Source organism: Bicyclus anynana, chromosome Z, assembly GCF_947172395.1.
Source record: "Bicyclus anynana chromosome Z, ilBicAnyn1.1, whole genome shotgun sequence".
Taxonomy (NCBI): domain Eukaryota; kingdom Metazoa; phylum Arthropoda; class Insecta; order Lepidoptera; family Nymphalidae; genus Bicyclus; species Bicyclus anynana.
In genome coordinates, this window is record NC_069110.1 from 15,901,801 (window position 1) to 15,916,221 (window position 14,421).

Consider the following 14,421-nt stretch of genomic DNA (forward strand, 5'->3'; position numbering starts at 1 on the left):
GATTTCTTCAGACTACATTTCAAGATTTTTCATTATTTTTTTAAATTATTTCTTATCCGCGTGTAAGACTCCTTATAAGTTATATTGATTGAATGTATACTTAAGATTCTAAAATAATTATTATTATATGTGAATAAATACTATTTATGTTCTGTAGTGGTATTATAAGAATAATTTAATTTGCCAACTATTTACGTACATACATACCTATAATAGAGAAGTGATTGGGAAACAAAAATGAATGGATCATTTTAAGATCACGTACATTTTCTGTATAAAAACATAATAATACTGAGTAATCAATACGGAAAGCGTGTTGGTCGTAGTTCGCATTCTGTTTGACGTTAGATTTTTTGTTTTCAAAAGACTTTTTTTTGCCATACAGTTGTATTTATTTATCGTTTTTTACGACAAAAAGACACACAAATTGATTTTGTAAACGTATTCTAAATAAACACTGGAATTTATTTCATAAATGAATGGAATTCGATAAAGATGTACCTATTGGAAATATATATTTATTTACTAGCTTACCGTTCTTATATTTATACCGTGTGCAGTGGCGTGCGCAAACATTTTAAGTAGGCTAGGCATTGTGTGTACAAATTGTATAAAATAGTAAATTCCTTCTCCCATACAGGTAAGTCATCATGGTAGGCAGAGCATTTTTGCATCTATGAGTGCACGCCACTGACCGTGTGGTAAGGGCATGAGCGGACAAACTTTCAGAACTTATAAAACGACGAAGATCTGACTATCACAGGCTAAAATTTTGTTGTATTATGACAATAAAACTTACCGTTGACTTGAGTCTGCCAAACCGCATCCCCGACTCCCCACAGACCAGATATTACGAAGAAGACGGAGGGCGATTCTGGATTCGGTCTCCAAATGAGGAGCCAAACAATGAGGCCGAGATGCAAGGCGGCCCCCATCACAAGTATCGGGAACCGTCCGATGTACTTCATAGCTGAGCCGAAGAGGAGCGAGCACACCGCGTTCACTACTCCGAAGCAGATCATCACGTAGCCTATGGAACGGATGCCGAGAGCGCACGAGACGTAGGCCTGTAACAAGATGGATCCTTTAATTGTTTACTTCATATAACTAGAAGCGTGAACTGCTTCGTTGGTGCAATGGTAAGGCAGTGTGATGGCTCCTGATAAGTCCTGGGACAAGATATGACATACTTTCTAGGTAAATCGGCATGATTTGTACAGTTATTAGTATAAACTAGCAGACACCCGTGACTTCGTCCGTGTGAAACTCCATGTAAACTTTGAACCCATATCTAACCCCCTTCTACTCGTATTAATATTTATGTTTAATATATATTAAATTGTCCACTTATCATTTAAAAAAAAACGATTTATATTCAAAACCTTTTTAACCCTTAGAATTATGATAATCTTGAACTAAATTATTTTTGGTATTTTTCTAGTATATAAATCGATTTTTACAAATCATCGTCATCATAACAGCCTATGCATTATGGTCTCAAATAATGCTAAGTTTCATTTGAATCCGTTTGGTAGTTTCAGCAAGATACCCGTTCAACAAAAATACAGACAGACCACCAATTTTTGGCTTAAGTATCGATAAATTTTTAAGATACCTTCAATGTACAGAATTGGACCTGTTGCAGTTTTATTATAAGTATATATTAGCTTAAGTTTCTTATTGTATTCTTTCTCAATAAACATAACTCACTTGTGTATAATCAGCGCCAATAAAAGCTTGCTCCATTCCAATCCACAGCGTGATCGGGATGAGCAGTTGTTGGTTCGGTTTCTTCAGCTGGTAAGCCGTGGCTGACAGAAGCTGGATTCCGGATAACTTGTTCGCCTCAGAGGTCCTCTGCTTTTCACCGTACCTGTACAAAAAATATTATTTCTATTATACTTTCTTTATCTACTTAATTGATTGCGGGTACTACAAACCCCAAATCCCGGTAATTTAATACGCTGAAGTGCGCGCGGATACTACAGTACCCGGTACCTCGAGTTGGGCAACACTTTGAAATAAAACGAAATTGTGCTCTATTTTATACTTCATAAGGTATATTTTAGACTGGAGAATGTAGGGAAGATGTGGAGCATTTTTTTGACATTGACAATATAGTTATTAAATATTCTGTGGGCGTAAAATCATAGACGCATATAGTTCCCTTTTCCGTAAAAATGCGGGGGTTAAATATAATCTGTCACTCACAAATAATGTGGCTCTCTAGTAGTAAAAGAATGTATAAAATCTGTTCAGTAGATCCACTACTACTACTACTACTACTACTTTACCTCTTTATAATATAAGTTTAAATACTCTTACGCTTCCTAATGCTGGATCATCAATGCGAATCACTACCACAGTTGTTTTAATTGTAACGTTTTCTTTTATTCAAAAAAGTTTCGATGTCTGTTTTAAACATCGATCTCCTATTAAAAAGTGGAGGCACAATTAGCGACCAAAAAAAGTCCCCACTAAATGAGTGCCAAACACACGGCACTCAACTCAAGTATCGCATTTGCAAATTCAACCTTTAGCTGTAATATTTTTACCAATAATTCTAAAACTGTCAAAGCAAAATTTACTAGTTCTTAAGTGAAATTTTCTACATGATTGTGCGTCCTGTTACTATAAGGGGTCAATTATTTTAAAGTTTTGTTTTAATGTTTTTAATATTGTAACTTTTGAGTAGGTATGTTATATACAAAATACATTTGCGTTCTCTCCTTATTTTAAACAGAGTTCTAAAAACATACACATAATTATAAGTTTGTTGAGACTTGGAATTGGCCAATTAACAATTTGGAATATTCTTAAAACGACGATGCGTCAACGACGCTGTTTGCAATTTTATAACAGCCGTGAAATTCATTTTCAAGGCAGTAATTACGTGTCTTTTTCGTACTTCATAAATCCAGAAGGTTTTTGGTATAATTAGAATTCAATTTACATTTTAAGCTAATTGAAACAGTAATATAGGAAATGAAGACGAAGAATCGGTAACTTGATAGCCACAGTTTTTTAATGTTCCTAAATTCAAGGTTATTTGTAATGAATTCATCTATGTTTTACTAAAATTGCTACTTTAGTATGCTTGAAACATGCGTCTGGGAAGCATACGTAGTAAACACTAAGCAAGAGTGAGACACATTGAGGAATTTTTGACAGTCCAAAACTAGTCAATCTATAGTTTCTAATGAAGTTTCGCAAAGTACTGATACAATATATAATTTTTTTTGCATACATAATAAATATTAATCTAATCAAACATCTACGTATATTTTCTGATATGTAACCTAAGATTTAGTTGTTAAATAAAAAAGTTTTTTTAATGTCAACAAAAACATACATTAGTAATTATCTAATTTTATTTAGAATTTTCATATAACTTTTTATATAGTGAGGCTTAATTTCTCAATAATAAAGCTCGGTATGATGTTCCTCCTAAAGTCTAGAGGGCAAATATGTTATAATGTTTTGACAAAGATGGAACGCTCTTCGCTTATTTTGAAACTTACATTATTACTATTATATATTGTAGAGCTGACGCTATTTCCTTTTTGAAACTTAGATTACTTCTAGAGAATAATAACCTAAGAAATCTAAGTTTCAAAAAGAAAACAGTGTTTGTATTGAAGTTGATCGTTTTTATAATAAACTGCCATATGAAACCACTGGCATGTCTCTTAATAAATTCAAAGTTTTTATTAAACGTAAGCTTATAGAAAAGTCGTATTATAATGTCAATGATTACGTAAATGACAAAATTGCTTGGAAAAGAAATGTATTACATTACATTGCTACTTATATACCTATTGTTAAAAAAAAAACTAAAAAAGGATAAACCTGGCTGAGTTTGTTGTGGGCTCTTCTCGGACCAAGGCGCGTTTGGAACCCCCTAACTTTAATATTAAGTTTTCGAATAATTATTATCACCATTATCTTAAGTTTAATATTATTTCGTGATGTTTCGAAAGAGCTTGTAAACTAAGCCTATTTGAAATACATGAATTTTGACTTTTGACTTTGACTTTGATAAAACGACGAAGTTAAACCATACCTTGAAAGCGGGTCAACTAGTAGAGCAACCATCAACACGGCGACGACGACGCAGGCGAGGTATATGGCACTGATCTCGTATATCTCGCTGTCCGGCGGCCGGTGCAGGTTGCGGTTGTCATGGTGACCGCCACCGATCACGCAGAAGTTGGCGCCGCACGCCAACACTGCGCTGCTACTGTTCTCTTTGGACGTGTTCCCGCTGTGTACTCCAGAGGAGAACACTGTGAACATACCATCATCAATCATCAATATTAACATACTTATTTTATATTCTACTACAAGGCCATGCTCTCTTAGAGGAGAAGGGATGTGCTTAGACCTGGAACGCTGCTCCAATGCGGGTTGGTGGGCTTGGGGCTCAGACCAATTATTGTATAGGACCTGCCTCGCTAAACGTTACTTTTCTGTCAAAGTATATGATCAACCATCTAATGCGATTATAAAAACTGTCTCTATAGAATCGATGTTAAATAGTTGTAATCGTGTTCGTCGGTTAAAGAGCTCCGTAAAAATACCTTTTTGTGTAATTGAATTGTGTAAAAAACGGGCTAAAACTTCTAGTTTAGTATAAAATATATATCAAATCTAAGCTCGTTTTCCTCAGAAAATGACAGACAATTTTGTTCGTGACTATGAGTGCGATACAGGTCTATAATTGGTCTGAGGCTTGGGGTGATAATGGTAAATGTATTAGTGACCACTATCATATGTTAATGATAATCACTGGGGCCGACTGGTTAACGTGCTCTCTGAGGTACGGGGGTCTAACACCACTAACTTCTCAACTCCGGGGTGAGAATTAAAACTGAATTTCCAAGAAGAAGGAACAATTCAGTAGGTATCTCATATATCCCAACCTAGGACCCGAACCTTATGTGGTTTCGCATTATATTTTACTAATTACTTCAAAAAATTCAATTATGACAACTATTATTAGGATTACCGAGTAAAATATTATTAAAGTTAAGAATTGTTAAAAATTAATATATTATTTTACTAACAGTTTTATGCTAATAAGCTTGTAGCATTTACGCTTATCGGGTCACTATCGTGCAAATTTTGTATTTTTTTTGCGCTACACTTTACATATCATTGAAATTAATTTAAGCGTGAACAAGTAAACTACTCGTATCGTAAAAATTAAACCAAGAAGGTTGTTGCGCGATAAAAAAAAACGTAATTTTATATCATCAGACCATCGAACCCGGATGTTTCAACAAAAAGTGTTGATACCAACGAGGTACAAGTATGAGTTAATGAAGTAACTGCGTAAAATAATGTACTCACCCAGACTGGAGATGAGGTTTCCCCACAGCTCGGCAGTTTGCCACGCGAGGAAGAAGAACCCGAAGAATCGCACAATTATGCCATCTACAGCTTGATCAGTCAGCTTGGCGTAAACGCTTCCAGCTTGTGTCAAATACGTGGCTTTGGACGTCCACATGGGCGCCGCTCCGAGGCCCACGATCACGCCGGCCGGTACCAACGTGTAGAACTTCGGGTAAAACTGGGCGGCGATGTACGGCGCATAGCACATCATAGACAGGCATAAGGTCCACTTGACTGTTAGCCTTTTGATGAGGAACGTGGGCACGAATATACAGGACACGACAAGTGCTGCGTAAATTGAACTAAGGGAGACAGTGCCGAGCCCGTCCGCGGCGTTGATCGAGGACTGCAAGTTCGCCGTCCCCTGGAACGCGGTAAACTGGACCATGAACGCGGCGCTGACTGCTGCCACGTTTTTTAATATCCTCCATTTCTCGTTTCTCGATAGTTTCACCTTCCCCGAGGCGTACGAGTCGTCTTCGGTGGGGAGAGGCGGCGGCTTGACGATGTCGTCGCTCGGGTCCCTCTCATGTTGGTAGGCGTCGTTTCTGAAGCCGGTCTTGACCGTGTACACGGAGTCCTTATCCGGCCGGTGGTCCTCACCGCCGCCGCCGTGCGCCACAGTCATACCGTGTTCTCCTTGTGCCCTGTTGAACAAAAAACTTCAATTAAAATCTAGTTTTGCTAATGACATCATTATAGCAGTCTTAGTCTAAGTAGCAGAGTTCTTCCAGAGTTCTTGGGAGGTAGCAGTTTCTCTCGTTCGTATTTAAGTTAAATTAATGACGGATGTCCGCTACTTCGTCCACTTGACACTCAGTTTTTTTAAGCCCATCTTCCCGTTTATGGCCTTCTAATGAAACCGAAGTGGGGTACGTCGGTTGGTTGAATACAGTCTACGAGTATAACCAACCTAGGAAAAAAAAACAATTTATATATTTTAAGAAAGGATATTGTATTGAACACTGCTATTTTAAAAATAAGTCAGAATACTCTTTATTGAAATCGACCTATATTGCGCAGCTGCAATATGTAGTGCGAGTCTGACGATATTTTTGAAACATATATCGTCTGAAACGAATACGGACGATATCTAAAATCAACGAAGGGATTTCTCTTACAGTTTCATATTCTCTTACAGTTTCAATATGATAAACGTGATTTGATTTGATTTATTCAACTACGGCGTTTGTTAAAAAAATCAATAATGCAAATACCAGAAAGTAGTTATCCGAAAGAAGTTTCCAAGAAGCCTTCTATTAGCTAGACCTCGTGATTCGTAGTCACATCACCATTGTCAGCGCGTTCACAAATTGTCACTTAAACAAGCTGACAATCGACAAAAGCTGAAGACAACACGTCGTTTCCAATGTAACAACACCGATGTACAATTGTACATACATATTGAGTTACACAATGGGTCGTTGAGTTGTTGTTGGTTTTGGACGTGTACTCGCACGGAATATCTACGCTTCAGTTACAACACGTGGTTTTACGTGGGGTTGCGTCGTCTATAACAATTTTATCTTACTCCTATTTTTTTTTAATTTGCCATATTTTTTAAATATGGCAATACAAACTGTATTTATTAGGAGTGTAGGTCAATAGTTCAGCGGGGATCGAACCACCAAATTTCGGAGATGAACATAACGCTTATAAAACTACTCGCCGTAAAAGCAACAGTTGCACCACTAGCCACATGTTAGCCTTAAGTATCTACAATCTATCAAACGAGACTAGGTAGGTATAATTAGCAACAATAAAAATATACCATCATTAGATTAATATACGAGTAACACATAGCATTAGGAATGACTAACTTATTTCAGTGTGACACTAATGTGACAGCTTTAACACTAACAAGTGCATCAAAAATAAATACGTATGCACTTATTGTGAAGCTAATGAGGGTATCGTATTGTGCAACCCAACAATATAAATAAGATCATTAGTAGATGAGTGAAGGCTGGATAGTAATTGGTAAATAATTGCTGAGCGTTACGAGAATCGTGAATTATTATTTCTGAAATAAATCAGTTGCACCTAGTGCTGTTAGCATCAACGATATGAAGGCAAACTCCGCGCCACGAAAGAAGTCCCGCGGCTAAAACATGAACTAAAATTGACAGCGCCTTACACAAATGACAATAAGCTGATAATAACAGGATGATGTATCTGTATTTTTCCATTATTTAGTTGTGTTATGTACACGCATTTGCTGTGTACCTACACAGGTACACACAATGAATTGTCCGCAAATCTCCGGATGCTGCGTCAGCCTGAATATTGGCAATTTAGTGGCCTCCAAAGGCTTATTAGCTGCCGTACGGGGATTCGGCAGGAAGTTGTGAGCGCGACACCGTGGGAAACCGTTGCGAATGTGTTCATTTGGTTTAGTTACGCTAGCCTCCAAATGGATAAACAAAATTCACCGCCGATTTCTGTAATTTATCTGCTTATACTATTATAAAGAGGAACGATTTCATTTTTCGTTTATTTTTCTAGAATAGGCTCCGAAACTACTGAACCGATTTGAAAAATTATTTCACGCTGGGAAGCTACACTAATCCCTGGAGCTGTAGGCTATATTTTATCCCCGTATTCCTACAGAAACTACGCGAGTGAAACCGCGTGGCATCTGCTAGTCTACATGACTTTTAGCAATTTAAATAGTAACTTTATCCCCGGAACCCTACTTTGCGCGTAGCCTGACACGCACTTGGCAGAGTTTCTTAAGCGCGCCCCGCGCTCAGGGCGCTGCCGGACAGTTTGGAGTCTTATGAGTATCTTTGTTTTGCTACCTTCTCCCAAAAATTAATAGATTCCGGAATCAAATCACCTATGGGTGTTTGGCAAATGTGGTCAAAATGTAGTTTAAATTTAAGATTTTTTTCTTAATAAAAAGTAGGCTTAGTAATTAGTAGCTAACATTGAATTAATCCTCGTAGTTTTGATTAAATATTTTTACTTTGTGTATGATTTAAAAATCACGCGTTAAAACAATAGTTTGTTTATTTAAAAATAAATCAGATGCTGAGGTTGCTTTTTTGTTTTTTATGCAAATTTGCAGGAAAGCCCCGATTCTGATGCTGACGACTTCCAAATAAAAATTTAAAACGCTATCTTTAAAGTAAAAATATAAAACAAGGTCGATGTTTACCTCTCTGTGGCGTGCACAAAGTTTAATAATATTATAATATTGTTCAAGAAGATTGTACACTGCGCGTACGCCTCGTGTTCAGAGTTCACAATTTTTTGGGCTTGAAGTAATATTTCATATATATATATATATATGTCATATTACATATATAAAAATATAGATATATATTATAAATATATAAAAATCTGCGTGCTCTGCGTGATCGAATCAGAAATGAGGAGATCCGCAGAAGAACCAAAGTCACCGACATAGCTCAACGAGTTGCGAAGTTGAAGTGGCAATGGGTGGGGCACATAGTTCGAAGAGCCGATGGACGTTGGGGTCCCAAAGTGCTGGAATGGCGACCCCGCACTAGTAAGCACAGTGTTGGCCGACCCCCCACCAGGTGGACTGACGACATCAAGCGAGTCGCAGGGATTCGCTGGATGCAGGTGGCTCAGTATCATGATGTTTGGAAGTCCCTACAAAAGGCCTATATGTCCTGCAGTGATATTATGATGATGATGATGATATAAAAATTTCAAATATTCGTTAAAAAAGTTGTGTTTATGTGTGTGTAATGCTAATGCACTTGCTGTGCTGTTCAGGTGTCGGCCTCGCTTACATTATAATAAGTTATTTTCTATCCAGTTTTCGCAATCTGCAAATGAACGGATATCAATATCGGAACCGGTTTAATCGCCGAAACAATCTCATTGGGTCCAACAGATAAAGTGTTTCCCCTACAAGTTATATTTGAATATTTTTAATTAACTATACTCAGAGGCACAATAATTATCCGCCCACTTTTATATACTCGCGTCATATTAAAGAGGGTGGATAATTGTGCCTCTGAGTATATATATACAGTACCAGGGTCAGGCTTTCCTCCTTATAGAGGAGATAGCTTAGGTCCTCCATGCTGCTCTTCGAACGACGGCTTAACGTGCTCTTCGAGGCACAATACCGCCATCAATTTACATGTACTCATAGATGTAGTACCCTAAAATAAATATTCCACACGAGTCTCTTCCCATAATATCTGGCCCAATGCAGATTGGCAGACTTCATACACGAGAGAATTAAGAATATTCTCAGGTATGCAGGTTTTCTCACCATGTTTTTCCTACACCGTTTGAGACACGTGATATTTAATTACTTAAATACTTACTTGTAGGTAGATACTACATTACAGCTATCTATACTCTCTACACTATACGTATTCCTCTTTCAGCTAAACTGCCGACAGACAGGCAGACGGGCAAGGCGAAACAATAATAGTTCCTTGTTGTATGCGGAATAATGAAGTACCCTAAAAATATATCAATACGAAAAGGCCTTGGATAAGATGGTTGTCAATGTTATATCTTTATTGAGAACTACAAATTGTTTATGTTTCCTCAATCATCAGCAGTGAGAGTCGTAAAGTATTTACTGCACTTGTAGTCACGGATCATTGCACTACTCCCATTCACAAGTTATTGTGGCCGTGATATTTTACGTTTGCCAGCATTGATATACAAAACACAAGATTGTGTTGTGATCTATACACATAGACTCTAGATTTATAGATTGCAATCTTGGAATAAAAGAGCCGTGATAGCCCAGTGGATATGACCTCTGCCTCCGATTCCGGAGGGTGTGGGTTCGAATCCGGTGCGGTCTCAAACATCAAAGGATGAAGGAAAAACATCGTGAGAAAACCTGCACACCAGAGAATTTTCTTAATTCTCTGCGTGTGTGAGGTCTGCCAATCTGCATTGGGCCAGCGTAGTGGACTATTGGCCTAACCCCTCTCATTCAGAGAGGAGACTCGAGCTCAGCAGTGAGCCGAATATGGGTTGATAACGACGACGAATCTTGGAATCTAGGTTCTAGAACTAGAAGCGGGAGCCTCCGTAGACGAAGTTACGCCACAGTATCAACGTTTCAATAGAATGTGATGGGTTTGGAAACTTATAGATACCACAAAACATTATATATACTACTAGCCGAGGCCTCGCGGTTTTACCCGAGTAATTCGTCATTATCAACCCATATTCGGTTTACTGCTGAGCTCGAGTCTCCTCTCTGAATGAGTGTTTAGACCAATAGTCCACCACGCTGGCCCAATGCGGATTGGCAGACTTCACACACGCAGAGAATTAAGAAAATTCTCTGGTAAAATAAATTTCACACCCTCCGGAATCGGAGGCAGAGGTCATATCCACTGGGCTATTACGGCGAGTAGTTCGCATTGATCAAAAAATAGGGGGTAAAATAACAAATGGCAATCACAAATAACGTGTCTTTCTAGGGGTAAAAAAAATTTCACAATCAGAGATTTACCCCGTGGTAGACTAAGACCTAGCCTCATTCTGTAATGAGACTCGGGCTCAACAGTGAGACGAATATGGGTTGTTAATAATGATGATGACGATGAACTATTGATTTTATTAATGATCAGTGGTTGCAGGATATATCTCTAAAGAGCCGGAATTAATGATATTGTTTATTTGTTCAGACTATATAGCAGAACACGACACACATAAAACTTTATACTACCCATGATGCCGCAGATAAAACTAAATGTTAAAGGAAACTGCACTAATAGCGTAATAAAAAGAAAATCAGGTATTTCTTTGTCTACTTATGACTGACGGACCAGCAAGCACCTTGTAATAGTTGGATTAATCGTAATTTTGTTTTTAAAATTGTCTTAGTTTTTTGATTATAAGGTTGCTTGGGCTATGTTTGTGGCGACTTATGATCTGTGGTTCCAGCTGATAATCAGTGCTCGATGACCTATTTTGATAGGTTATGACGCATTATCATTGTCACATTATATCGCCACACATCGCAGGATATTGCCTGGGTGTTTTGGACACACACACGCACACACACACACACACACACACACATAAGCACACACATGCAAAACAATCTATTAATTTAGTAATGTAGTATGTAAATTTGATTCCAACGCGTATTGTAGATCTAGACGCTGAAAAATCGTCCATTACGATCCTGACGATGACATAACAAACGACAATGCTTCCCAGGCAACATAAACACAAGCTACACAGCGTTTTCGCCGGCGAAGACGAGGTCCACGATATCTGACGTCACCTAGAGCTTTTCAACTCACGATCTCGGGGGCTTCCGGACTGATATATTCAGGTCAAAACACCCATCCCGAATGGCCCTCTAAGCCGAGGTCTGAGTCTCAATCGAGACGCTCTTAGAGAGTCATTCATCTACTCTGTTTCTGCCTTCAGGCCCCATCAGACGATGCTTCTGCACTCGTCCAAATCCCCCGGTGATACCGCTGAGGTCCCATTAAGGAATCTACGCCACTTATACAATCAGAAATAGTAATGAAAAATCGCAAGGCATACAGTATGTATATCTGCCGCATTAAATTATAGAGTAACGGCTAAAACCTCCTCTCCGGCTATCTCATATACACATACTATCAGTACATTGCGATAATCTGAAGTCAGAGCGGTGTAGGTATGTCTAATTTATAAAACAATAATTTGTTATGTAATCAGTAGGTCCTTTCCCATACATTTGTTGTGTTATATTAATAATAAAGAATCTATGAGAATGAAACTGAATAGATCTTTGTTTCGCACAATACAGTCAAGTCAAATCGAAGCCATATTTCTAAAACAATTTATAAAACGAGTCTGCGATAGCCAGACATACCCATTACTTACCTCATTTTATGAAAGATAAAATTTTGGTTCAGCTCAAAGCTCAAGCTTCAAGAGCTCATAATCCTACTATAGGTAAAGTACAAGTATTAGGTAGCCAATATGGAAGTTGAACCCAGGTGGCTTTGGAAGGTAGCATTTTCAAGGCTCAGTTGTCCAATAATAAAACACATTTTTTGTATTTTTTACGGGATACAATGATATGCCATATCCCTTAGCTGTCTAGACTCCTTTCATCTAAGACTGCATCATCACTTAACATTAGGTGTGATCGTAGTCAAGTCTAACTTGTTGTTATCAACTTATGTTCGGATCACTGCTGAGCTCGAGTCTCCTCGCACAACGAGAGGAGTTAGGCTAATAGTACACCACGCTGGCTCAATGTAGATTGGCAGACTTCACACACGCAGAGAATTAAGAAAATTCTCTGGTACGCAGGTTTCCTCACGATGTTTTTCCTTCACCGTTTGAGACACGTGAGGTTTTATTTCTTAAAATGCACACAACTGAAAAGTTGGAGATGCATGCCCCGGAACGGATTCGAACCTACACCCTCCGGAATCGGAAGCAGAGGTCATATCCTATCAAGTATCACGGCTCTCGAATCTAACTTGCCAAAGAATAAAAGCTTGATGACAACTGTTCACTCTAGAGAACAATAAAGTTAAGAAATCTTTAATCGCAGGATCGCCGTGAAGTTACTGGAGACTTCATTTTTTATGTCTTGCCGAGGAAAATATTTATCAAAATATGCTTTAAACTTAGACAGTAAAGGATGTGGATACTTGACCTGTTACCTTTCAAAACGTCCACACTTCAAACTCTATAATTGGCTTCAATAATTATGTATGGTTGGAGCATTGTAAGAATTACAGCCTCACAGGTATGTGTGGCTTACATAGTCACATGTATTAACTCACGTGTTGTATTCAAGTCTCTCGAAGTTGTAAAAGTCGGAACACCTTTGAAACGTTGTAAAACATCTGGTTTTTGCGAGATTTGTCAACAAAAAAAGACGAGGCAGCAACGTGTTTCAAGCGCACTTAAATTTAAATTAGCTAAAAAACCTTTTAAAATGTCTCTATGAAGAATATTACCAAGCAATTCGCAATAAAAATCATGGACAGGTTTTGGTGAACCAGTTTCAAAGAGGAATTGACGTATTGGGTATTTTTAATCACTTAAACTGCTAACAGCTTTGATTGTTCATTTTAATCAAAATGTGCAAGCAGGTTCGGTTTATAGAGTCGAGATGGGTGATGAAATTATAACACAGTGGAGGCTCGCTGCTTCGATATTAATACAGATTGAGATGCAATACATATTGGATGGATGTGTTAGGGACATCCAGAAGAGTAAGTAACCTCTAACTGTGCGCAAATAGCACATTATACAGCTACTAGTTCCAAGCCAACTCAAGGACTCCAGTGCTTGAGTTGTACGGCGTGCTGTAAATCGTCTAACGAGTGTCGGGAGATGCAATGCAAATGAATATTCAAATGTTCCCATACCGGTAATGTTACAAAATGTTCCCATTGGTTCGTCCAGTTAGATGGATACTCGTAGGATTTTTGTTGGTAAAACTCAGACATTCGAGCTTTTTCGTCGTGCGGTGGTATCCACGATAATTTCCCCACATTAAGAATGTGTTTTATTATTAAATATGTATCGGTGTGTCAGCAAAATTTCGCTGATTTTACATTTAACATTGTTCCATAAAATACGTGATACATTTTTTCCTACCACTCATTGAAGTTGCAAAGTAGAATTTGCTAATTCCAAACTCGAACAAAAAGGCTCTGTTGAGAGGATTGTCGAAATCCAATATGACGTGGAATCGGCAACAACGATCCGTCGCGGTGCCTCCGAGTGTGGCGTGACAAATCTCTCCGTCGCATTTGTACAAAAACGTTTCCACAAGCTAATCGGTCACGTCATCACGTTATACTCGTATAATCGTTAATTCCTGCTAACAATTAATCCACCGGCTGCGGCTGGATGGAACCGAATCAATCTGACAGTGGACGGTTAGTCGAGATCAAATCGGTTATGATGAGTCGTTGCCCCGCTACGTTTATTTTCAGCGACGTGAGCCAACTTGACTCGAACCCACGGCTATTAAGTACACTGCGTGCAGTTTTTCCCAGTCTTTCGTAACTATATAATAACAAATCTCAATATATTTTGACG

At 38.2% G+C, this 14,421-nt stretch overlaps 1 protein-coding gene across 3 annotated transcripts in view; it reads right to left on the reverse strand.

Annotated features, from left to right (window-relative positions):
- Nucleotides 1-14,421, reverse strand: part of LOC112048039 (UNC93-like protein) — a 134,903-nt gene that overhangs the window by 9,396 nt on the left and 111,086 nt on the right. For all 3 annotated transcript variants that reach the window (XM_024085389.2, XM_024085390.2, XM_052890765.1), the window contains 4 exons: nucleotides 5,353-6,041; nucleotides 4,064-4,286; nucleotides 1,711-1,873; nucleotides 800-1,067 (listed from right to left, as the gene is read on the reverse strand). In XM_024085389.2, the coding sequence (XP_023941157.1) occupies nucleotides 800-1,067; nucleotides 1,711-1,873; nucleotides 4,064-4,286; nucleotides 5,353-6,022 (1,324 nt within the window). In that variant the 5' untranslated portion in view covers nucleotides 6,023-6,041. The remainder of the gene's footprint in view (nucleotides 1-799; nucleotides 1,068-1,710; nucleotides 1,874-4,063; nucleotides 4,287-5,352; nucleotides 6,042-14,421) is intronic.